Source organism: Sphaerodactylus townsendi, linkage group LG06 (genome assembly GCF_021028975.2).
Source record: "Sphaerodactylus townsendi isolate TG3544 linkage group LG06, MPM_Stown_v2.3, whole genome shotgun sequence".
Lineage (NCBI taxonomy): Eukaryota > Metazoa > Chordata > Lepidosauria > Squamata > Sphaerodactylidae > Sphaerodactylus > Sphaerodactylus townsendi.
Genome location: NC_059430.1, coordinates 97251543 through 97277964, shown reverse-complemented (window position 1 = coordinate 97277964; position 26422 = coordinate 97251543). Strand labels below are relative to the sequence as shown.

General features: G+C 46.0%; 2 protein-coding genes across 4 annotated transcripts in view; one reads left to right on the top strand and one right to left on the bottom strand.

Moving 5' to 3' along the window:
- Positions 1-18669, top strand: part of DLGAP3 (DLG associated protein 3) — a 61624-nt gene extending 42955 nt beyond the window's left edge. For 2 of the 3 annotated variants that reach the window (XM_048500458.1, XM_048500457.1), the window contains exons 10-11: positions 1544-1687; positions 8135-11349. In XM_048500458.1, the coding sequence (XP_048356415.1) occupies positions 1544-1687; positions 8135-8353 (363 nt within the window). In that variant the 3' untranslated portion in view covers positions 8354-11349. Of the gene's footprint in view, positions 1-1543; positions 1688-8134; positions 11350-17580 lie in introns of those variants that run through there. The other variant, XM_048500459.1, reaches the window with a different exon arrangement.
- Positions 18670-23330: 4661 nt separating this feature from the next.
- Positions 23331-24365, bottom strand: LOC125434410 (platelet-activating factor receptor-like). The gene has a single exon (XM_048499746.1). The coding sequence runs from the start codon at positions 24363-24365 to the stop codon at positions 23358-23360; it is 1008 nt and encodes a 335-aa protein (XP_048355703.1). The 3' UTR covers positions 23331-23357.
- Between the last annotated feature and the right edge of the window lie 2057 nt (positions 24366-26422).

Here is a 26422-nt window from a genome sequence, read left to right as displayed (position 1 = left end):
TGGGAATACAAGCCCTGAAGTTGGGATTTCTCCTAAATAAATGTGATAATCCTCTGTGGGTTGTCCCCGAGTGCCCTTTCCTGATATCCATTCCATCTTCCGTGATACCACCCGCTTGAATTGTGGCACCTGTTCAGCAACCCCTAGAGTATCAGGAAAATTCCCACTATGGCTCAGTCCCAGAGGCAAAGTCGTCTTGTTCAAAGTGGCTTTGGGGGGCAAATGGACAGAACTGAAGGAATGTGTATGCAGTGGTTATGAATTTAGGACCTTTGGGTATCATTCTGTACATATAATATTTTAATCCATTTCTGTGGTGTGATATGCCTGCATTTGGAAGCCACCTTGAGTCACTACAGGAATTTTGAATATACCTACTATAAGAGAATTACTAGAGTGCAACATACAATAAATGGAGGAGATAGTTGAATACTCCTTTGAACCCCAAAATCCCACCCACAAAGGAGATTGTCCTGCCACATCTCTTTACAATCTACTGATCTGATCTCACTGCCTTCCAATCAACCTTCGCTGGTAGCAGATAATTCCCTTGTGTTTCTAAATCAACACTCCCAATGCATAGACATGGCATAATTACCCGCCCTCAGAGCAGCCTGTTGCATCTCTGTGTGAGTCACTGCTCTGAACTTCCCTCCTTCAGATCTAAAGGCACAGCCCTGAATAGTGATCCATTTATTTATTTTCTTCAGTTCTATTTAACCTTTCCCCCAACAGGGATCCAAAACACCTTACATCATTCTCCAGCAGTGGCGTAGTGGTTAAGAGCAGGTGCATTCTAATCTGGAGGAACCGGGTTTGATTCCCCGCTCTGCCGCTTGAGCCGTGGAGGCTTATCTGGGGAATTCATATTAGCCTGTGCACTCCCACACATGCCAACTGGGTGACCTTGGGCTAGTCACAGCTTCTCGGAGCTCTCAGCCCACCTCACAGGGTGTTGTTGTGAGGGGGGAAGGGCAAGGAGATTGTAAGCCCCTTTGAGTCTCCTATAGGAGAGAAAGGGGGGGTATAAATCCAACTCTTCCTCTTCTTCTTCTCTTCTCCATTTCATCCTCACAACAATCCTGTGAGGTAGGTTAGACTGAGATTTTGTGATGGGCTCAGGGTTACTTGGCAAGCTCTCGTGCAGAGTGGAGGTTTGAATCTGGGTCTCCCATATTCTAACCCAACACTCTAACCAATGAAACATGTTTTATCTCTCCTTTGGCCACCAGTTTTAATTCAGAAACAGGCTCTGAAAAAATTAGAAAACACAGAATTGACTGTATCACAGGCAGGGGTGAGAGTAGTTTAAACATTCCTGCCAGTGCTGTGTCTTTCAGGGGATTAAAAGCAGTATAGGAAAGGATCCCTTCAGTCACTTTCCATACTCACTTATTTCCATCTCTGATCACAAGCAGGATTCTATGTCTGGACTTCAGCCCAGTCTGGATCATTTTAGCCATCCAGAAATCCTCACTCCTGACAGGAGGGGGTATTGGGCAGCAGCTCCTGACCCTGTTCCTTTTCTTCTCCCTCTTGGCAGGACCCCAACGCATTCCCCATGCCCACCTTCCAAGACCTGGCTGGATTCTGGGATCTCCTGCAGCTCTCCATTGAGGATGTCAGCATGAAGTTTGCAGAACTTCACCAGCTCAAAGCCAACGGGTGGAAACCTCTCGAGCCCAAGGTAATGGTGGAAGGATGGAAAGCACAGAGTGGAAAATAAACCTGTTTCTCTGGCCAGGAAAACCCCAGCAGTCTCTGGAGGCATCACAGAAGATAGGGCACCGATTTACCAGTGGTGCTTGGCTCGCTTCAAACCATCGGTGATGTGGGAAGAGAACTGCCCTTCCCCCCCCCCCCCAAGCTGATGGCATCACAGGCCCAGGCACAATGGGTATACCTTCCCTGGGGCAATAAAATACCTCAAATTGAGGAAGCAGGGTGTTCAAGGCTGAGTGTAATGGAGGTCAAGAATCCCTAAAATTCTGTACTTGGGCAAAATTGCACAATTAATTATGACAGGAAGGGGCAAGGAGCCATAAATGTCACCAGAGACCCAGTACCCAAACTCCCCTATCTTTCAGTAGACTTGAGGGCTAGAAACATGTTCTGCTTTTGTTCTTTTCTGGATATTGAGTTATAAAACTATATAAAACTAGCAACCTCTTCAGACGCGTAGCAAGGGGGGAAAGCGCCCGGTGCACCGGTGCATACTCTGGCCCTCCCCGGAATGCCCCCATCCTGCCCCCCCCCACACCACGCCCTCATAGAGGCACGTGCCTGGAGCATTGCCCCCTGTCCCCTTGGAGCTACGCCTCTAAACCTCTTGCACTCTCCAACAATCTGCTCCTGCTGACCCATACAAAAGCTGTAGGATTAAGGTTGAAAGATCTGGCTTCAATGCAGTCTGTTACCCTTATGGTTGAACAGAGGTCCTCCAGTTGATGCACTAGTTGGGTAAGCTATAAAATAGTCTCCCAGCTGACCCTTCTGACATTACAGTAAATAAATAAATCACTCCTTTGGCAGGGGCACCAGTTCAGAAGGAAGGGCAGGGAGATAGCCAGTGAGAGAGGGCAAATGCACAGCCCGGTCTTGAGCGTATCCAAGATTAAAAGGCAACATGAAAGAGCAGCTGGGAGTATTTACTTCTGCTTTTAAATATCTTTAAAATATTGTAGGGGGGGGAGAAAATTGCAAGCCTATAGTTGCCATTTTAACCCAACCTCTGCAGTCTGTATCAAACATTAAGAATGGCACATTGATAGAGCAGTCTGTTTGAAGGACATCAGCTGTGATTCTCCACTTTTTTAAAAGTGTATTAGTTTAGTTTATTATTTTATAAACTGCCCTCCCTCTAGGCCCTAGGGGCTCAGGGTGGTGAACAGCAATTTTAAAACATACATTAGAACACAGTATAAAATTTTCGGAGCTCCCTCATCCCCACCCACCTCACAGGGTGGTTGTTGTGGGGGGGAAGGGCAAGGAGATTGCAAGCCCCTTTGAGTCTCCTACAGGAGAGAAAGGCGGGATATAAATCCAAACTCTTCTTCTTCTTCTTCTTCTTCTTCTTCTTCTTCTTCTTCTTCTTCTTCTTCTTCTTCTTCTTCTTCTTCTTCTTCTTCTTCTTCTTCTTCTTCTTCTTCTTCCTCCTCTTCCTCTTCCTCTTCCTCTTCCTCCTCCTCCTCCTCCTGCTCCTCCTCCTCCTCCTCCTCCTCCTCCTCCTCCTCCGGATGACACTGCCAGACACCTCCTCCCATCCAAACCCTGGGCCTTTACATTTCCCCACTGGCTCCAGAATTTGGGGGAAGCGAGTCCTGTGGAAAAGGCACTTTGGGTCCCTTTAATCTTGCAAGAAGCAGGGTGTGTAAACAGGGAATCCCCCCCCCCCCCCGCCGCCCATGCTTAGATAAAAACAGTGGCACAGTTTGGGCAGGGTTCTCTTTGGCAATGTTGGGACCCCAGCAAATGCCATCCGCACCACCGCCTCTCTGTTTTCATCTCCGGAGATCACAAGCAGCGACAGTTCCACAGCTACAAGCAGGTTTGCCTCCTTGGCCAAGCCAGCTGCAGCGCTATTTGGTGCGCATAAAAGAGGGACGAGGGATTCTGATAGAGAGATCACAGCTGCTTTTCTCTCTCTCTCTCTCTCTCTCTCTCTCTCTCTCTCTCTCTCTCTCTCTCTCTCTCTCTCTCCCCTCTCTCTGCTGATCTAGAGCTGCTGTGTTGCTGGTCCAAGCAGAAATAATTGGGTGTTTTTAATGAATCTTTGTTCTTCTTTGTTTTTTGAGGGTTTTAAAAAAATGAACTCCTAGCTGAGCAACAAAGCTTCCTTTTTTCCACTGAGTAGAGGGAGGGAGGGAATGGTTGAGGAGCAGTTTCAGGGTTTTTTTTTAATGCTCCTTTTCTCTGTCTGCAGATCCTTGCCCACACCCACACACAGCTGTGTATGCTCCCTGTGAAACTGACATTCAGGACTGCAGCTGGTGTCCATGACTGGCCAGGCTGGTTGCTAGACCATTCTTTTGGCAGGGGAAGCATCAAGACCCCACCAGCATCACCCTATCTCTGGCAGACAGAAGCCCCCTTCCAGAGGATACTTTGCACCCTTCATACACCCCAGTTCCCTCTGCCCTTCATTCATTGTTTCACACCCCAAATCTGATGTTGCTCAGGAGCTTACAAAACACTGAGAACCGAACCTGCAGATGATGAACATATGAAGGTGCCTTATACTGAGTTAGACCCTGGGTCCATCATAGTCACAGTACTCAGACCTTCTTCAGATGTCACACCTTTGGTGCATGGATTGGTCCGTGTATTGGAATAACTCCTGTGATCATCAGCACAAGGATAATGGGATGATGGGAAAAGCAAGGAAGGCATTTTCATCCCCTTCCTCCTTCCCACCCCTTCCTCCCTCCCTAATCCATGTAGCTTTCAGTCCCCATGGGCCCTGGAGCCCATGGAATCCTTTCCCAGGGTCAGATGGGACTTCGGGGGGGGGGGGAGGAAGATTGAGTCACTACTTTCCACTGACAGAACGTGGGATCCAGTCTGCTAATTTTGGGAATGGACATTCATACCTGCAGTTTTTCTTTTTTCTTTTTCTTTACAAGCCAGCTGGATCAGACCAAAGTCCATCTAGTCCAGCTCTCTGCTACTCGCAGTGGCCCACCAGGTGCCTTTGGGAGCTCACATGTAGGATGTGAACGCAATGGCCTTCTGCGGCTGTTGCTCCCGATCACCTGGTCTGCTAAGGCATTTGCAATCTCAGATCAAGGAGGATCAAGATTGGTAGCCATAAATCGACTTCTCCTCCATAAATCTGTCCAAGCCCCTTTTAAAGCTATCCAGGTTAGTGGCCATCACCACCTCCTGTGGCAGCATATTCCAAACACCAATCACACGCTAAGTGTGAAGAAGTGTTTCCTTTTATTAGTCCTAATTCTTCCCCAGCATTTTCAATGAATGCCCCTGGTTCTAGTATTGTGAGAAAGAGAGAAAAATTTCTCTCTGTCAACATTTTCTACCCCATGCATAATTTTATAGGACTTCAATCATATCCCCCCTCAGCCTCCTCTCCAAACTAAAGAGTCCCAAACGCTGCAGCCTCTCCTCATAGGGAAGGTGCTCCAGTCCCCTCAATCATCTCTTGTTGCCCTTTCTTCTGCACTTCTTTTTTTTTTTTTCTATCTCCTCAATATCCTTTTTGAGATGCGGGCGACCAGAACTGGACACAGTACTCCAAGTGCGGTCGCGACCACTGCTTTTATATATGGGCATGACAATCTTTGCAGTTTTATTATCAATTCCTTTTCTAATGATCCCCCAGCATAGAGCTTCTGCCTTTTTCACAGCTGCTACATGCATTGAGTTGGACATTCCCATGGAACTATCAACAACTAAGACGCTTTAAACTCTTTCCTGGTCTTGTGACTGATAAGCACTGGACCCCCTGTAGCGCAGTATGTGAAGTTTCTGGATTTTTTTGCCCCTATGTGCATCACTCTTACATTTTGCTACATTGAACTGCATTTTGCCATTTCTGGGCCCACTCACCTAATTTATCAAGGTCCGCTTGGAGTTTCGCGAATCCTTTGTGGTTCTCTACCACCCTACATAATTTGGTAGCATCTGCAAACTTTGGCTATCACGCTACCCACCCCTACTTCCAGGTCATTTATGAATAGGTTAAAGAGCACTGGTCCCAAAACGGATCCTTGGGGGACACCACTACCGACATCTCTCCATTGTGAGAACTTCCCATTTACACCCACTCTTTGTTTCCTGTTTCTCAACCAGTTTTTAATCCATAGGAGGACTTCCCCTCTTATTCCTCCATTGCTGAGTTTTCTCAACAGTCTCTGGTGAGGAACTTTGTCAAAAGCCTTTTGGAAATCCAAGTAGACAATGTCCACTGGTTCCCCCTTATCCACATGCCTGTTTACACCCTCAAAGAACTCTAGTAAGTTTGTAAGACAGGATTTGCCTCTGCAAAAGCCATGCTGACTCTTTCTCAGTAGGTCTTGCTTTTCTACATGTTTTATAATTTTATCTTTAATGATAGATTCTACTAATTTACCAGGAACAGATGTCAAACTGACTGGCCTGTAATTTCCCGGGTCCCCCCTAGATCCTTTCTTAAAGATTGGTGTGACATTGGCCATCTTCCAGTCTTCAGGGATGGAGCCTGATTTCAGGGATAAGTTGCATATTAAAGTGAGAAGATCAGCAATTTCATGCTTGAGCTCTTTAAGAACTCTTGGGTGAATGCAATCTGGGCCAGGGGATTTGGTAACATTTAGTTTATCAATGGCTGCCAGAACTTCTTCCTTGTCTACCACTATCTTCGCTAGTTCCTCGGATTCGCCTCCTAAGAAGCTTGGTTCAGGTGCAGGAATGTTCCTCACCTCCTCTTGGGTGAAGACAGATGCAAAGAATTCATTCAGCTTCTCTGCAATCTCCCTGCCATCTTTTAGCACACCCTTTGTTCCTTTGTCATCTAACGGGCCTACCGCTTCCCTTGCTGGCTTCCTGCTTTTGATGTACTTGAAGAACTGTTTGTTGCTGGTCTTGATGTTCGCAGCCATGCATTCCTCATAATCCTTTTTAGCCTCCCTTACAGCTAACTTGCTTCTCTTTTGCCACCATTTGTGTTCCCTCTCATATTCTTCATCAGCCAAACTGGACTTCCATTTTCTAAAAGACATTTTCTTTTTTCTGATAATTTCCTCAACCTCTCTTGTTAACCATGGTGGCTTTCTTTTGGACTGGGTGCTGCCTTTTCTAACCTGTGGAACACATTCCAGCTGAGCTTTTATTACTGTTTTTTTAAATAACCTCCAAGCATCCTGGACAGTTTTGACTCTCTTGATTTTCCCTTTCAGCTTCCCAAGCACTATCCCCTCATCTTTGAGAAATTTCCCTTTCTTGAAGGCTTAATGTAACTATATTAGTAGTTGTCACTTGTTCGCATGCTGAGATACTGAATCTGACAGCATTGTGGTCGCTGTTCCCTATCGGCTCAACAACACTGACTTCCTGCACCAGGTCCTGGGTCCCACATAGAATTAGATCTAGAATCACCTCTCCCCTGGTTGGTTCCACAACCATCTGCTCTAAGCCACAGTCATTTAGCATATCCAGGAATGCTCTCTCCTTACTATGACCTGAACATGCATTTTTCCAGTTTATATGGGGATAGTTAAAATCACCCATTACCACTACATTTTTGTTTTTGTTGGCCTCTAATTTCTTTTTCCATCTCAGAATCCTCTTGTGCACTTTGGTCAGGGGGACGATAATATATTCCTAATATTAAACTGTCCTTCACACCTGGTATTGATATCCACAGTGATTCTGTAGGGGAACCAGCTCTCCTTGCATTGTCTATTTTATGTGATACTATGCTCTCTTTGATGTAAAGGGCAACTCCACCCCCAATGCGCCCTGTCCTATCCTTCCTATAGAGCCTGTAGCCTGGTATAACAGCATCCCACTGGTTCTCCTCATTCCACCATGTCTCTGTAATGCCCACTATATCAAAGTCCTCCTTCAAAACTCTGTACTCTAGCTCCCACATTTTAGGTCGAATGCTTCTACTATTAGCATAGAGACACCTGTATACCCTGTCTCTGTCCTTAACCTGGGATTTATGTGCTTTACCCTCAAGTCTTTTGTAGACACTATCCCTTGTCACATACACATTGCTATGTTCCTCGCTTGTATGTGGTTGATTTTCTCGCTTGTATGTGGTTGATTTGTACAGAGGCATGACTGCACATGAGCACAATGTCATGGGCATGCTTGGTGAGCATTTCTACACCACAAACAGTCATTTTTTATCCCCCAGAAATGCTGGAAACTGCAAAGATGAAGCTAAATATTGCTCTCAACACCCTACCCAGATTATAGCTTCCCAGATGCATTGTGGGATGCTATGACAACTACGTTGGCATGGAACTAACAGAATGCAGCTCTGTATATGCAAAGGATACTGACACCACCATTGTCCTGCGTGTACAGAATTGTACAGGATCTCTGCCACCAGCGAGTCCCCGAGACCTCTTACTGTGCCCAACAATGAGGCCCTTGCTCTACTAAACATCTTCTCTGTGTCCATTGGCAGGAGGAAAAGAAGGTGCCTCCACCGATACCAAAGAAGCCGCCACGTTCCCGGCTGCATCCGGTGAAGGACCGTTCCCTGGACTCCGTTGACCGGCAACGGCAGGAGGCCCGCAAGAGGCTCCTGGCAGCCAAGCGAGCTGCCTCTTTCCGCCAGAGCTCTGCCACCGAGAGTGCTGACAGCATTGAGATCTACATCCCGGAGGCCCAAACCAGACTGTGAGGGCGGGGGGAGGGGCAGCTTTTCTAACCAACCTGTCCATGCAGAACGCACAGCACACTGTGATCTGCGGGGTGTGCCCCACTATCTCTCTGGGAGGGCAACACGTGGCCCCATCATGGTCTCTAAACTTTTTTTTAACTCCTGTAATCCTTGGACCTGACACCCGAGAGGCAGGAATCAGGGTTCTGGCCCCTTCATTCATCACTCTAATTAAGACTTAGTGGTGACCAGACTTTACCAATCACTTTTCTCTGGTCTACCCGTTCACTTCGTCGTTCTCCTTATTACAGCCTTGGCTCCTTGACGGGCTTTCTTCCCCATCCCCCTTTGATCCGCCCTCTTGACATGAGCTATTCTCACTGTCCTGCAGGTTCGGGGCCTCCATCAACAACCCTGTCACTCCGCATCCCACGGGTTCTAGGCCCATCAATATTTATATATAAATATATCTATATATATATATATGTACTTCTATAAATATAACTGAAAGGGCAGAGACTGCCCAAGACCACAGCTGTGTTTCTGATGGCGAGAGCCTTCTCGTCTCCTCAGGAGACCCCGACCCCTCCCACGTCAGCAGTCCTATTCCTCATGCCACACGCACAAAACATACAAAGTTCACTTGCATACACATCCAAACTCCTCTTGGATCATGCATAGAGTGGAAGGACAGCTGCCATGTCCAAAAGCCCCAGAGTACTGGTAAAAGGGCTTATAGGTGAACAAGTATGGCTGGTTCTTACATAATGAAGTCATTGTCAACTTTTGAGAGAGGTGGGTTTTGGCTTGTCAGATTGGTTTTCATGTGGAGCAGCGCATACAACTTCCTGAGTCTTGGAGAGGGAATGGTCCTGTTGACAAAGTCTAAAGCAATGTTGGCCTTTTGAGTCGAGACAATGATGGTACGCCTCAAAGGACCAATGGGCTTATTAAATAGCAGCAGCAGGAACACATTTCCCAAGACTGAAGAAGTCATAATTCTTCTCCGCACTGACTTGGAGTCATGTGCTCCGTTCTGGGTTCCAGAGTTCAAGAAGGATGGTGAAAATCAAATAGTGATTCCGACGAGAGGTGCAAGGATGGAAGAGTATCTTCTGGAAGACAGAGTGTCCCCCCAAAAAGGCTAAAGGAACCTCGTACATTCAGCCTAGATCAATGGCTTTCTACCACCAGGGAATGTGCCACATTGTTGTCCACGATGGAACTCCTGCACATTGTAAGGAATTCTAAGGAAAGCCATAAGGTATATCTAAATGCAGATCATCAGCCAATCCAGTTGGGCCTCCCCACTGTCCAGTGTGAACTGACACCATATCCTGGAACATATCTAAGATCCCCTTATTATTTCACACTGCAAAAGGAAATGGTTCACAGTGGGCAAGCTGTCTGCTATTAGTGATCTTCTCATCAAGGAACTCCAGGGGTCTCTGAAAGCCACTGGTGCTGACAAAAGAGGATGAAGAGAACCAACTTTTTTCAGATATTTTAAAAAGTGTGTGAAGAGGAAAGATGTAGTTGTTCACTGCTGAGGACAGGAATGAGAGGAACTAACAGCAAGAACAAGTTGCAGAGGAAGATTAAAGAACCTCATTTTTTGGAGCTTTTCAAGAAAAGAAGTGGCCAACTGATGTATTTCTCATATCATGGGGCTGATACTTATAAGATGATCAGGATTGATGCTTCCTGGTGGTTCCATTCCACACTACTCCAGTAATGTTGGAATGTAGAAACCACATGGGGAAATTGCAGGAGCCAAATCAGATGAGATGTCATAGGCATGGAGCTCTCCAATCAGCATACTTTTGTGAGGTTATCCCATATCATGCAACCCAGGAGATAATTTGACTGAGCTGCTGTGGGTTGCTCAAGGCAATCCAGTGAGTTTTATGGTTAAGCAAGAATTTGAACCCAGGTCTCCCTGACCCCAGTATAAGAATTAGTTCACGTTAAGGGTTGTGCTAGGCAACAAACTGGATGCCTTCCAACTCTGTGGATGGTGCAAGAATGCTACACAATGTGGTATGTTTGATATATAACAAGATTTTGATAGCTACACCGCTTTCCGAAACTTTCCCAAAGAAGTTTGGAGAAGAAAGTGGCAGGTTGAGAAATCAATTGAGGTGGCCATTTTTTAGCCTAGTGCACTATGGCAAAATATATTGAGAGAAGAAAAAAACCCTCATGTTGATTTCACAATGTAAATGGAGGGTCTCATGAAAGCACATTTTCCTTCCTAACAACTGCAACCTTTTTTGTGATACTCTCTTGAAATGGCTGGGAAATAGAGGGGATCTGAGAAGACCTCTTGGTCTGGTTCCATTTTGAAATGACCTTGGGTTTCTTGTATTACATAACGAATAGAACAGAAGAGGCCTGTCAGAGGGGATTCTCCACCAAAAGTCATCCACTTTGGTGGCTCAAAATGCCTACGTTGCATTAGCAGGGTGTCATGTAGTCAGTACAACAAAGGCTTGGATCTTGCAGATCCATCTTCATGAGGGAATGGCTCTTTCCACTGGAAGAAAGCACCACCATTGGTAGAATGGATCCACAAGATTCTACTTGAGGTAGGGTTGGAAATAAGAAGTGGAAAACACAGATCAGGCTGGAAACAGTACGTTTCTTCTCCAGCTCCTTTAAAGGCCAAAGCCAAATCAAATCACATTAGCAAAGTGTGACTTCCCTACCATACATTTCCCAGTATCCTTCTACTCTGCCACCAAGCTAGAAGTCAGCTTTGTTCTGAGGAGTATGCAGGATAACTTGCATAGGGCCAGTGCATTGGCTCAGTGGTGCTGTGCATGTTTTTTTTAAGTTCAATCCATTCTAAAATCTAAGGTAGCCCAGGATACTATTGAATTCCTTAGCTATTTTGACAAAACAAACTTCTGTTTCAATTTTGTTTCTTTCTTGCGTGAATTGGGCCTACGAGTCATTCCCCCTCCATTTTCTGTTTCCATGCCTCAAATATTTCCTGTTAAAACATTTTTTCCACATTATTTTTGCGTACATTTTATTTATTTTGGGAATATTTTGATCCCACTTTGCTCCCACAAGAGGGGCTCAAAATGGTTTAAAAGTGAAATAATCATGCAAGTACAATTTACAAACATGTACATACTCCAATAGCCCACAAAGACATTTCAAACTGGTTCTGATTCTGACAGCCCTTCGTCTCTTGCCTTTCAGCTTGTATATAGGCCATACCTGCAGAAGGGGAAGATCAAGGGCTCAGTTGTTTCACAATGTTCCCAGTTCCCTCCTTCCCCTCATATGTGGTTTATAATATATAAATGATATTTTGAAGCAGCATATGAGAAAATCAGGAACACTAGCAGTTTGGAAATGAGCAAAACAAAGGCTTGCAATGGCAAAATCAACCAAAAACCCCCAAAGAACACATGTTCATACAGGTAGCAGAGCAGAAAAAGAGCTTTACCTGAGAACTGACAGAAATACATTGCCAGCCGGAATAGATTCTACTGGGCTCAATGGACCAGTGCCCTGACTCAGGATAGTAATTTCAGGAGCGTTGTCATTTGCACCACGCTGATTAATTTCTCTAGCAGAAGTACTTTCCTCCAGTGGAAGAAGATTTTCCCAACCTGAGATGCTTAGAGGCACATCTTGTGTTGAGGAACTTCTGCTTTTGCCAGCTCTCAGCTGGCAGAATAATTCATGGGATCCAACCAAGTTAGGATCACCAGCTTTTCATTGGGTCCCTCTCGCTGTCCCTGTAATATTAGTTTGACATGTAGCAATGTTATTGACCTCCATGTCACAAAAAACATCAACTGCCCAGTCCTACTCTACTGAAGGAATAGGGCTTTTATTTTTCTCCAGGCCAGTTGGCAACTGCAGCAAAAACAAACACACACCAAGTAATACAGGGCTTTATGCCTCCAAGGAATCTGTGGAAGACCAGAAAAGGGAAAGAGAGTCATGTTGTTAAAGCAAAACAGCAAGGTCTGATTGAAAAAGATAAACTTACTGGTGGGGCCTAGGAAAATCTCAGAAGCCAAAGTGCGGGCTGGGTAAAGTTTCTTAAAACTACTGGAGCATGTCTCTGCCACATCCCTTGTTCCTCTCATCCTTAGCCAGTTCAGAATCAATCAGAAAAGACTGCAGAATAAATTATGCAAAGAAACGATGCCAACGTGCTTAGCGTGCATAACATTTGCAGGTCACAGACTTCAGCTTTTCTTGATGCAGAATTTGGAGGGGCGGTATTACTAGCAGAGTACAAACAGCCTTTAGTTGCAGGGTTGAATTTATAGCCAACATCTCTTCTAAGCTAAAGGACACAAGGGGCTGAGGCTCAATCTGATACTAAGGGGATTCCAGTCTGTGCCCCACAATTTCAAAACGTTATTTAAAATTAAGCATTATAATCTCTTTCTCCCTTATCGGTAGATTCTAAGGACTTTTTGATTTCTTTCTCCCCAATAACTGCAAAGCTTTTCTCTCATCTTACATCTCAATTGCTGACTCAGAAGAAGTCCATTGTCTCTGGAAGTGCCTCCCTCATCAAGTGACCATACCTAAGGCTCTGTCAGAGTAGCGACTGAGCTACATATTGAGAGGACTTTGCCAGAGCCTCTGTTGCTGTTTTAGTTCAGGGCAGAGCGGGGGAGAGAGCTTCCCCTAAAGAGCCCTTTGTCCCCACCCAGGCCTCATTGTGAGGCCAGAAGTGTGAGATGATGGGCAGAGCAAACACAGCATACCCTTCAGCCTATGTTCAGCTCCAAGTAGTTACCCTCCTAAAAATTATCTTGCCATCCAAGGGTGTATATAGACACCACTGCTGTGTAGAAGTTACGGTGCCTGTGATTCCCCGCCAGTAGCTTGTGCAAGCAGATGACTGAGTCACTGTATTGGATTGTCCTGTGACGCAAAGCTCCAGTCAAAACAAGTATTTTTGTGGGGTGGTTCATCCAATGGTGGAGCCCACACAGCCTCTGGTGCAGACATGACTTGTCACATCAAGTGTGCAGAGGGAGTGAGTTGGAAAGATAATTGGGAGCCACAATTTGTCTTGAGGTAACCTCAGGCTGATTTAGTCAGGTGGAAAAGGGGGTTGGTTCTTGCCCTGGTTCAACTGCTGGGTCATTTCGACAGAGGAGAGGATGTGAAACAATAGGGAGGCAGTTGTGGAACCAAGGCAGATGATGTGCCGGGAAGCTGTGCTAACAGAAACTAAGTTTTGTTTAGCCAAGCATTGTACAGAATGTTCTAATGTGAGTGTCATCAGAAACATGGGGTTGCATCAAAAATGGCATCTCCATGTCACATTCTCCCCTATACATAGTAAAAATTGCCATAGGTCCTGTATTTACCCCCTCCATCAATAGCAGCCAGTAGTGTTATAGGGTGGTGAGAGAATTTATAACATCATAGGACAAGTACCTATTACACACAAAGATAATTTAGTCCTGTTGTTTTTAGTGGCAGATAACAAAATAGAAATAATTCTCACTGAGATGCTAACCAAGTTTTTGAGGTGGACCATTGCAGACTGTTCTTCTAAACCCCCAAATATCTCATGTACATAGAAGGTAAATGTTAGCCCCCTCACACAAAGCTGTGTAACGATCAAAAGCTTGTACCAGCCTAAATAAGCCCAATAAACAACATTCTTCCTGCTTTTTAATTCTGATTTAATTCTGATTTAGCAACTACAATAATAGTTGCTAAATAGTTGCTAAATAATTCTGATTTAGCAACTACAATAATAATAGCTTTTAAAACCAGTGAATGAATGGCTCAAAATATGTATAAAAATGAATTCAAAAATGTCACGATCAGGAGGTTAAAACTAGCATGTGAGTCAGTGAAACCTGATAATAGAAGAAAGGAGGGGAGTTCCAACCACAGAGAGAAAGGAAAGTCTAGAGCAACACACAGTGTGAACTTCTGGAATTGCACTGAAAGTTAGCTTTGCCTCTGAGCCAGCTTGGATGCAGATAAGGGCCTCATCTCTGCAGCACAAATCATATAGGCAAACGCTGTCTGTCTGAGTGTCGACCATAAGCAAATGAATATAATAGGCAGTGCTAAGGGTTGGATTCTGTCGAACCTTTCCACTAGCAGAGTCGCTTCCCTCTGGCAGAAGGAACCTTCTGCTGAAAGGCACTTCTGCTGGAGGAACAGGTTCCCAGGATCCAAAGTTAAGAGGTCAGCTCTCTGTCATGTTCATTTCTACGGTTGCTAGTGTCCAGGTGGGGCCTGGAGATCTCCCGGAATTACAACTGATCTCCAGATAACAGAGATCCATTCCCCTGGATGAAATGGCTGCTTTGGAGGGTGGACTTTGTGCCATTATATCCTGCTGAGGCCCTTTCCCTCCCTCCCCAAAGGTCACCCTCCCCAGCCTCCACCCGCAAAATTCCAGGAACTTCTCAGTCCACATCTGGCAACCCTAGCCTACAGAGAGATAGATCAATTGGGTCCAAAATTTGAATTCCAAATACATGAAGATAAACATCTGGGAAGAAATGCTTCTCAGCTCTCAGTGTTCAGAGATCCCTTTTTTTCTCTTCCCCCCTTTTCATGTCAGTTTTGACCATGTGACAGAATCCTGAAAACCAGGCATACAACAAATGCCCTGTTCACACATCCCAGTGAATCCATATACACCATGCATGTATGTGCATACTTATGTTCGTAAGAAAGAGCCAACATTGTTTACTTTTACAGCTGAAACTAAGGACTAGTTCCTGGATAAATGTGAACAATTGTACTTGTGTAACATGAGAATTACTCAGTGCACACATGAAGAAAATTGGAGTTTACCGTGTACGCAGACTGATGTACATGTGTTCACTGTAACTTGTGGACATGGCTAGGAGCAATCTTGACACCACACAGCAATGCTATATTAAGAAATGCAGCACTGCCCTCTGCTGGCATATTGGTGGCAGAAATAAGGTCCTCTCTTCTCTCCTGGTCAGACAGGTGTGCATCCAGTCATTGTAGTCCATTTCTTCCTGCAGGTTTTGCCTGCTTACAGTTGACCCTGAGAACAAAGCAATGTTGGCAGGCCAGCATTAGTAACCAACAGCAATTCATTCTCTTTTCAGGATCCTGGGTTGTAGAACCTCTAGCGCCATGGTGGCGAACCTTTGGCACTCCAGATGTTGTGGACTACAATTCCCATCAGCCAATTGGCCATGTTGGCAGGGGCTGATGGGAATTGTAGTCCATAATATCTGGAGTGCCACAGGTTCACCACCACTGCACTAGCGCATTATTAAGAATTCTGGTGTGTTGAGAAACCACAGGGCTCACTGACCGTGGTTCACAGCCACTGAGCTCAAGATGACAAGTTGCATGGAAAGATAAAGATTGCCATGAAGTGTTTTTAAAAGTCTCCGATTCACGTGTAGCTGGGAGTTTCCATTTAGAACAGCCTTCTTTCTTTGTATTAATAAGCCCATTTTTTAAAAAGTCGTTGCCACCCCCAATTTTGCCCCCAACCCTTTTATGACAATGTTGTTCCAGTCATCGTCAGCCCCAGGGCAAAACATTGCCATAAAATGGCCTATAATTTATCTGTGGCTACTTTTTTCAGAGAAATGCAGCCCATTATAATAAAGGTGAGATTCAGTCATGCCAAATTGAACACTTTTCAAAAAAAAATTGTAGTTAACAAAGGGTTGGGGTGTCAGAAAAGGTCAGCATGTGGTTCTGTTACTTTAGAGAAGATCTCATTCTAGATTCTTTTGTTCATCTCTCTCTTATGATGTGCCCTCCAATGATACGACATGGTCTCCTTTGGCTCAGTGCAGCAAACACAACATCTGACTCGTGCATTAAGGAGAATGAGGCAGAAATGAGAGTGCAATATGAATGCAGGTGGCAGAGTTCAGCTTTGTGCTCTTTTGCACACAAACAAAAATCCAGATCCACACAAGCAGGAAGTTAGCACTGCAGGGAGAAAAATCACCTCCCATTTTGTTTGTGGTGCTTGTTTTCTACTTGCAGGGAATTTTTTTAAAATAACAGGGCAGCATCCACAAATTGAGCCTCCACAATCCTCCACCTGCAATCTAAAGGGCTGCACTCCATTCTATCACCCTTAGGGCTCTACTGGATCATTCCCCTGCATGTACAAAGCAGGTCTGAATTGTGACTCAACTGAAATCAGTGAAATAAGGTGCATCCGTTCAGACCCCTCAGATGGCCCACAGTAAATGTCAGCAGTAAAGTACTGGGAAGTAAATGAATCCTGTTTGTTTTGAAGTGTCTGCACATAACACAATGAAATAGTTTACCACTAGAGTTATAGTGGGAAAAAGTTGCTGTGAGATTTTGTTTACAACTTTTTCTCTCTTTGGATTGGGCCATCGTACAGAGACCTTTTCCTCATGCTGCCAAACAGGTGCATCATGGACAGTTCTGAATGTGTTTGCTGTCCCTCGTGGAACAGCATGAAATATTCTTATGGAACTGACCCTAGGAGATCATTGTGTGCGTACAATTAGCCACCGATGCTTTGAAAAGTTTTACAAACCACAAATTGGGTAGCCACACATTCATAAAAAACTCAAGAAGAAGATCTAGATAAATTGCATGACTGTATATAGTGTCAAAGGATAAGGGGGCGGGGGGTCAATCTACAACCAAGTTAATCGCGTTTTCTATTCCTTATACCTTATTTCCTAAAAGGCCAAGCCTAGCTTTGCCACCAAACTTTGCCTAAAGTGAGGCAAAAAAGAAAAAAAAATGGAGGTTCCGAAGAAAGAATTTTGCAGAAAGGATTTCAATACAATTCAGTGAAATTTCTCAGGGGGCTTTTTCACACCTCTAAATTGCCACCAGATTTCACCCTGAAGCCAACTTCAAGGTGGGTTTGGGAGGCACTGCTCAGGCAAAACATCTGTCAGAATTTTGAAAGAAACTTTTTAGACATTTGCAAACTTTCTTGGGGGAGGGGGAGGGGAGGGAAGAACCATCTCGCATCTCTGTCCAAGACTCAAGACTTTGAAGGGCTGGAAGTACCGTTTATTATCTCCTCAGCACCCCTTTTGAAGACAGATTATTTGATTATGCGTGGACCCTCTTCTGGTTATGAGAGCTATGAGAATTGGGATGAGGAAAGTGCTGGGTTTGGAGATATGCAGCGATAGATAGACCATTTAACATACAGGGGATGTTCTTGACGGGACCCTGCCTTGGAGGGCTTTAGAGGTGAACCACAAGCTGAGCCAAGTGACCCTGTGCTGCAGGGGCAGTTGGTCAAGGACCGGGACCAGAGTGTCAACTGTCATAGCCATGGATCTGAGCCAAGTGGGTTCTGTAGTGCTGCCAGCTTGCTCCAGGATCGTTTGAAGGTCCCAGTCCACTCCTCGGGATGCAGCTGATGAGAAGAAGAGACACCGTTGCTGCTAGAACCGGGTGATTCTTTTGTATCTCTTTGGAGAAAACCCTCCCAGTCCCAGAAGTTTGCACACTTAACATATTCCTGCTCTTCTCTTGCTTTCTACTCACAAAGTTCACTCCCCACCCATCCACAGTGGAGCACGTTCCGTGATATTGTGGAAGAAGAATCTGACCCGATTTTCTGCAGAAGCGGAGGGTACCAGCATCTCGCTCAAGGGGAACAGGGCTGAGTGGTGACTCTGCATCCCAGGAAAGAGCTACGCGCAACCTTTTCGAGGCTTCAAACCAAGGAGCCGTCTGCACTGTGAAAACCTTTCAACAGGGCACCCCTTTGTGATCTCACCCTCAGCTGCTGACTAGGGAGCGGCTCTGCCTCAAGCAGGAAACAGGCCTGAAAAAAAGGCGCACACACTGAACATCACCACTGGGCCACATGTTCACAAGCAAGGGCAGTGCCAGGTCTACCTGGCATTCTTCTGAGTACGCCATTCCTCGAACAGGTACCATGACTGGACTATGTAGACACTTTGGGACTTCCTGCCTGTTGGATGCTGGGAAATCACACGGGTAAGCGAGGTGCTGTCTGCCGCTTTCCAAAGCAAATGTTGTCAGGGCACAAGACGGAAGTGATATTTAATTGTTCCAATGGCTGCTGTCCTTCCCCCATCAGCAGGATTTTTAATGTCATTTCTATACTGAAGGATTCTGAGTGACCAACAAGCACAACAACTACGGCTGGTTGAGATTTATTTGTTTGTTTTAATTGGCAGAACATAAACCTTTACTATGAAAAACAAAGCGCTAGAAGCAAACCTGTAGGGCACCGGGCCTAAATTTCTGCATCAAATCTGTACCCACAACCAGATCAAAACTGTCCACTGTGACAGAGAAATCTTTGGTTGTATCTTTATTTCATCACAAAGGGTGTTTTTATAGGCTAGGACAGTGGTGGCGAACCTTTGGCACTCCAGATGTTATGGACTACAATTCCCATCAGCCCCTGCCAGCATGGCCAATTGGCCATACTGGCAGGGGCTGATGGGAATTGTAATCCATAACATCTGGAGTGCCAAAGGTTTGCCACCACGGGGCTAGGAGAACATGTAAGGATCTCTCTCCACAGGTGAGGCCAGTGGTTCAGTGGTGGAGTACCTGCTTGGCATGCATAATTTCCCTTGTTCACTCCTTGCATCTCCAACTATACAAGGATCCAGTAGTAGGTCATGTGAAAGGCCACTTTCTGATATACTGGAGGGACACTGCCGGTCTGAATAGCTAACACTGACCCTGATGGACCGAGGGTCTGATTCAGAATAAGGCGGGATCCTGTCTTCCTGTGTGGCGAACACTCCTTACAATGCATTCATCAGGCAAATTCATATTGAGACATTAACTTGGCTGAACTCAACTGGGGAGGAGAGACCCGAACCCCATAATAAAAAAGAGCCTCTGGGATGTTTTGCTTTTAAATCAAATGTCGGGGGGGGGGGGGAACAAATTATGTCTTTGGAAATTTGGAAATGGCCCAGCATATTTTGTGACCACTGTGTTCCAAAAATATTATCATCTCATCCATTCCACTGTTGTTTCCAAAGGACTCCTTTTAATTTTATCTCCAGTGGCTATCAGGCCAATAAGCTTTTACGGCAGCCTGTCAGCTGAGACATCAGAACATGTGATGCTCCAATGTCTGCCCAATGGCCAAGTGCAGACCAACAACCACTTAGGATTTTCCCATCTGTGTAGTTCAGTAATCATGTAGGATTTTCTCAAGAGCTTCTACCAGAGATCCTTTAAGTGGAAAAGTCAGGGATTGAACCTGAAAACATTTGCATGCAAAATGAGCATTCTGCCTTGAATTATACCTCACCCCTGGTTATGAGGTCCCCACATACTGAGTCATGGGAGGACAGTTTAAAATGTATTATTGAAGGCTTTCACAGCCAAAGTCAACTGGCTGTTGGTGGGTTTTCCAGGTTGTGTGACCATGGTCTGGTGGTTTTTGCTCCTAACATTTCGCCCCAACAGCCCACTGTTTAAAATGTTTGGGACAGTATACAAACAATTAAGAAGGGGGGGTCTGTTCAGTATCACAATAGATTTGTCCCACTGCCTTCTTTCAGGGTAGTCCCTGAGGGGATTCCAAGCTCTTCCCCCAAACTTCCACCTTCCATGAAAGTTTGCAAGCTTTTTCCTTGCGGAGAAATAAGAAGTGTGCGGCACTCAGTTCAGTTGCTCAGAAAGGCACTTGCACACCAACTCCTACCTTTCCGGAGTGCAAATAGCTGATAAGTGTCAGACCTATATATTTAATAGTAGGCTACCCAAATTTAGGTACAAGGTATTAGGCACTCTCTTCCGCACTCCCAAGTGCAACTCTTAGGCTCCCTTACCACACAGTTGATACCACAAGGCTATTTTACAACTAATAAGGTTGACAACCTCCAAATTGGGATCTCCCAGGATTGCAACTGATCTCCAGGCTACATAAGTCAGTTCCCTTGGAGAAAATGGCTCATTTGAAAGATAGACTTGTAGCATTATACCACAGTGAGATCCCCCCTCTTCCACAAACCCCACCCTCCCCAGCCTTCTCTCCCAAATCTCCAGGGATTTCCCAACCCAGAGTTGCAAATCCTAACAACTAACAGTGTTCCTTGTACATTCCTTCTGAGGGGTCCTTTGCTTCTTGGCCGGTCTGCCCTACACAGAGAACTCGAAGAGAGAGAGCTTGGGCCAAAAGGGTAAATTTCCCACCTGCCTCCACATTTTTTGAAATCACCTTGCCACTGTTACAGAAGTTTTCATATGATCTTTGTTAATTTTTTAAAGAAAAAAAAAACCCCAAACAGCCTTAGATACTCTGAGCACAGCCCTCTGGGAATATCTTCTCCATGACCCCTCTGAAATCAGTCGGAGCTGTACCATCATTTCAGTGGGGTTTGTGCAGGAGAACGTGACAGGGGAACGTGCCCAAATCTTCTCTCACCCTCTGGGTCTGTCCTAGTGGTGAAAGGAATGATACCACAACCTCATGTCTTAGTGATTTCTCAACAATTGGTGGATCTCAAGGCTTCTCCCACGACTCAGAGCCACTCAGTATGAGATCTGTCTGTAGCTAGAGACACGAAGGGGCTGTGACCCCCCCTCTTTTTGAGGGGTCTGGCCTGTTTTCTCAACACCACACCAGGGAACTGAGAGACTGTCTTCTCTTGACCCCGGCCTCCGTCCACACCTTAGTTCTTAGCAATGTGCCTGGAAGCAGAATCCCTTCCACTTGAATGACAAACAAAATACTGTATAGTGACTGTGCCATGTGGTTCCATTTTTATTGTAACAAAATTTAGCCGTAATGGGAAAATGGTAATAATATCAATTAAAAAAATGACTCTTTGATTACTCCAGGCCTAGTGCATTGCTTGGCGGGCATGCCAAGGGCCAAGTCGACTGTTGAAATCTTGCCTCTGCGTTCTGACTTTCATTCCTCTGTACAGGGACAGGAAAGCCTGCAAATGGTGGAGCACAGAGGCGTAACTCCAAGGAGACCGGGGGGTGCACTATGCACCGGGTGCGCCCCTGTGGGGCGTGGTGGGGGCATTCCGGGGCGGGGGGTGCACCAGTGCACCGGGCACTTTTTCCTCTTGCTAAGCCTCTGGGTGGGGCAGGTTGCATCCTGGACATCACAGACAACTATTTGGAAGTTATTGGAAGGGTCCGGTGCACCCACACTCCTTGAAGAGCCACAACTTCTCAGGGGCAAGAGGGGAGATCACCATCCCAACAGGCCAAGATATCCAACTCAAAACTAAAAAGGCAACTCAGGTGAGTTTCCAACAGTCAATCCAGGCATAGTTAAGAAGGGTCTATCCATGGCAGGGCTGAGGAACCAGGGGGATGGTTGCACAGTCAAGTGTAGCTTAGGTGTACTTGCCCATCATAAGTGGACAAATCCCCATTGCAGCTGAGGTGGATTCCACACAGCAAATGTATAACAGGTTGCAGCTGCTATAAAGGAACCCGTTTTCCTATTTCCTGTTCACATGCATGCCGTGCAGGCAGCATTTAGAGACCATGGAAACAATCCAGGGTGCTTTCGCACCTTCGTATGGAGATGCTGCTCCTTTTTAAAAAATTTCCTGCAACACATACGTAGCTGTGCAGGCATACAGGAATTAACCCCCACAGCCATGCCGATCGTCCCACAAGACGATCGGCTGCACCTGTGTAGCTGTGCATGTGCAACATGCAAGAAAAGAAAAGAAAAAGGGACCTCCCTGCAACGGCAAGGCAACAACATATTGCTGCGGCAGGCGGATTCTCCCTGACTGCGGATGACATGGTGGAAGGGGGGGAAATAAAGTGCCTCCTGCCTGGCCACTCGCATGGGAATGGTCCCAACCTGGGATTTTGCAAAAGAATCTCAGATTTAGCAATTTTCGAAAAAATCTCGATTTGAGGGAAATAAAACTGGACAAAGTCGTTTTGGGGACAGGAGGACCTATGCGAAGTTCCCCTTCAAAATGTTTTGCATTGTGCTCTGCACCCGTTGTATTTGCCCTGTGCAGAATCCATTTGAGAGTGAGTGTGGTGCAGTGATTAGGAGCTGTGGACTCTAATCTGGAGAACCGGGTTTGATTCCCACTCCTCCACATGAGCAGGTGGACTCTAATATAGTGAAATGGAATTGTTTCCCTGCTCCTACACATGAAGCCTGCTGGGTGACCTTGGGCTAGTCTCATTTCTCACAGAACTCTCTCAGCCCCACCTGCCTCCAAGGTATCTGTTGTGGGGAGAGGAAGGGAAATAAGTTTGTAGGCTTCCTTGACTTTCATGGTTTCATGCTGGCATGGCACCTTTCCTAATCAGTGGTATATGCTCTCTTGGAACCCGCATTCACACATTATCAGATAGTGCTGTATTGTGTCACTATAGCAGTCATTTGTCAGTAGATTTTCCTGTAGGGACAAGAGAACCCTATTGCAAATGAGTGCTATAATGCAACAATAGGGCAATATTCAAATGATGTATGGACGCAATCAGGGATACATTCCAGAAGGAACTTTGTGATTTTTGTAACATGTGCACTGACCTTTGGGCAATGGCTCGCCATTGATTTGACACACCGCTGTTGATCCCTGATCATTAAAGTCCCCTTTCAACAAATGCATTTTTTCCAAAAGAAGAAGAACAAGCAGATTTGGTTTTTAAACTCCACTTTAATCTACTTTTAAGGAGTCTCAAAGCAGTGTACAATCCTCTTCCCTTTCCTTCCCCACAACAGCCATCTTGTGAGGTAGGTGGGGCTGAGAGAGTTCAAAGAGAACTGTGACTAGCTCAAGGTCACCCAACAGGTTTCATGCGTAGGAATCAAACCCAGTTCTCCAGATTAGAGCCCTCCACTCTAAACCATTACACCATGGTGGTAATAGGAAGGAAGAAAGGATTGATTTAAATCCCAATGTGACTGCTATTTTCCTAAGGTCTGTTTCATAAAGGAAAAGACCTATTCCAGTCCATAGGCAGTTTCCAGTCAAAGCGAGAGAAACCAGAAGATGGAACGGAGGGTCATGGCAGTTCCATCTGATGACGACTGGGTGAAGCCTCACTTCTCCCATAGCTTTAGCTATGAGGAAGTTAAAGACGACGATCTGATATTTAATGGAAATCTGTTTTCTGGCAGCGGTGGGGGCAGCACTGGCGAAGGAAGCGGGACGCAACGCGTGACCCTCCGGACCATCCTCCACAAGTCAGTCCGGAAGCGCTTGATGGAGAAGCAGTAGATCAGCGGATCGATGCAGCTGTTGAGGCTCAGCAGAGCCATACTGAGCATATGTAGGTTATCTAGGGATGATGGAGGCCTGCAGGAGGAAATGGGCATCCAGGTAGCAACCCAGGGAATCAGGGAGAGGTGATAAGGGGCCACACAGAGCGCAAAAACCAACAACATGCCCAAAACCATGGCCCGAGCCCGCCGCCGATGTCCTCCTTGGCAGGTGCTGGCTGCAATTGAGAGGGATCTCATGATGGACATGTAGGCCCCTAACACCACCAGGAAGGAGGCCACGAAGACAGCCACCATGGCGTAGGCATAACTCCTCCAGCCCAAGTGCTGCTCAAAGCATTTGGTGTTTCCAGGTCCTGCCTGGTGGGTCTGCTGGGTGATCAAGGAGGGGACAGCGCAAGCTAAGCACAACAGCCAGGCCACGGTGCATCCCACCAGCGCCCCCTGAGGCTTGTTCAACACCAGCTCCAGCTTAGCAACCGTGCAGTAGCGATTCAAACTGATGAGGGTCATGAATGCCATGGCACTGTAAGTGGCTAAGTAGTAGGTGGCACCAGCCAGGCGGCAAACAATCTCTGGAAGTTCCCAGTTGCCCCCTGCCAGGTAGTAGGGAATCCAGAAGGGCAAGGTGAGGTTGAAGAAAATGTCAGCCAGCGTGAGGTTGATGAGGTAGATGCGGATGGCCTTCCTCACTCGTCCGCTCTGCAGAAAGACCAGCAAGGCTGCCAGATTGCCCGGCAGCCCCACACACAACACCAAGCAATAGACGGCTGGTACCAGGGTGAACTGCATGGGATCGTTCAGCCGGCACTCCCCAGATGCTAGCCATGCAGCTGTGGAGTTGTTCATCCCAGTGAAACTGGAAGACAGTGAAAATAGGGTCAGTCAAAACACAGTAAAGTGCAGGGAGAACAGAGGGAGATGGCTGGAGAAGGTGACTCACTAATTTGTAGGTGTCAATGAATGGGTAGACAGACCTTTTGGTGGTTTGGTAAGTGGGTGAACAGGGTGACAAATGGGCAAAACAATGTGAATGAATTGCTGAATGCTTGGAATTTTGTGAATGCGTTTACACGCTACATATGTACATTCAGATATTTCTGAATTCAAAAAGTGTCTTAAATTCCCTTTTTAGTTTTGGATTGGAAATACCCATCCGAAATCAAAAAGGGCAATTCCTGCACTGTTTCAGTTTCAAAATATCTGAATACACATCCCTAGGACAGACAGTGCATCATGAACAGAGAGGCAGATGGAAAGGAAGAACACTTCCTATCTATCTCCACCATTTTTATTCTAGTTTTCCTCCAAGGAGCTCAGGATAGCATGCATGGTCCTTCCCTTTCCATCTGACCCTCACAACAGCGCTGAGAGGTAGGTTAGGCTGACAGATGGAGCAACTGGCTCCAAATCACCCAGTGAGTTGCATAGTTGAGAGACAATTTGAACCAAGGGCCCTCTCATGGTCGTCCAAGACTGCTTCACCATACTTTGTCAATGGATTGTGGGTGGATAAAAAAACTGCAAGACACCATGAACAGATGGGTAGATAAGATTGAGGACCCTTTATGGATATGCCCTTGGTAGATGATTGAATGGATGGAACTTTATTATGAATGGATGGGTGGTCCGTTGTAGATTATTGGATGGATAGATGTATACATGGAGAGACTGATGGACCCTTGTGAATGGATAGAGAGATGAAAGAACTTTGTGAATGGATGGATGGAGGGATCTTTATAAATGGATGGGAACATCCATCTACAGAGGCAACAAATCTCTTCATACCACTGCTGGGAGCCAGCAGCAGAGGAAGGCAGAGGTGGTTGCCCTCCATGGCAACTGGTTGCCTACTGTGTGAAACAGTATGCTGGACTAAATGGACCATTAATCTGGTCCAGCAGGCTCTTTTTATGTTCTTGAGTTCTTTCTAAATGGATAGATGGATGAGCCTTTATGAAGATATAGATGGATGAGACCTTGTGAATAGATGGATAGGTAACACACAGAGGGAATTGATGGATGCAGAAACAAAAGGTAATTTGAGCAACTATATGACACTGTGAGGGTGAGCAAACAATACGGTTAAAAAATGACTATGAATTCATAAATACAGATAAACCGGCAATGCAAGACAATGTGAGGGCATGAATGGACACACAGAGACAAAATAGGGCATGTGTTGAGAAAAAGGCAGGCTGGCAGAAGTGGTTGCAGCAGAAGCCAGCGTGGTATAGTGGTTAAGAGCAGGTGGATTCTAATCTGGAGAACCGGGTTTGATTCCCCACTCCTCCTGAGTGGCAGAGGCTTATCTGGTGAACCAGATGTGTTTCCACACTCCTATATTCCTGCTGGGTGACCTTGGGCTAGTCCAGGGGTCTGCAACCTCTGGCTCTCCAGATGTTCATGGACTACAAATCTCATCAGCCCCAATTGGCCGTGCTGGCAGGGGCTGATGGGATTTGTAGTCCATGACCATCTGGAGAGCCACAGGTTGCAGACCCTTGGGTTAGTCGCAGTTCCCTCAGAACTCTCTCAGCCCCACCTACCTCACAAGGTTTCTGTTGTGGGGAGAGGAAGGGAAAGGAGCTTGTAAGTCACCTTGAGTCTCCTTACAGGGGCTGCGAAAGGTGGGATATAAATCCAAACTCTTCTTCTTCTTCCCCCCCCCCCCCCCCCCCGACACCACCCCTCTCCCGTAAGTAATCCCCAGTTAGGATCAGGACAATTTAAGCAAAGAAAAACTCAATTTGCATTCCAGGAAGCTGCATTTCTCCCCCCAGCCCCACTCTCTGCACCCTGCTCTGAGGCTTGGGGGGAGGGGGGGTCCTTGAGTAAAGTATAGAACCACAAAGCTGCAAGGAGATGTCCAAGAGCTGCCGCCTAATGCTGGAGACATGGCTCCT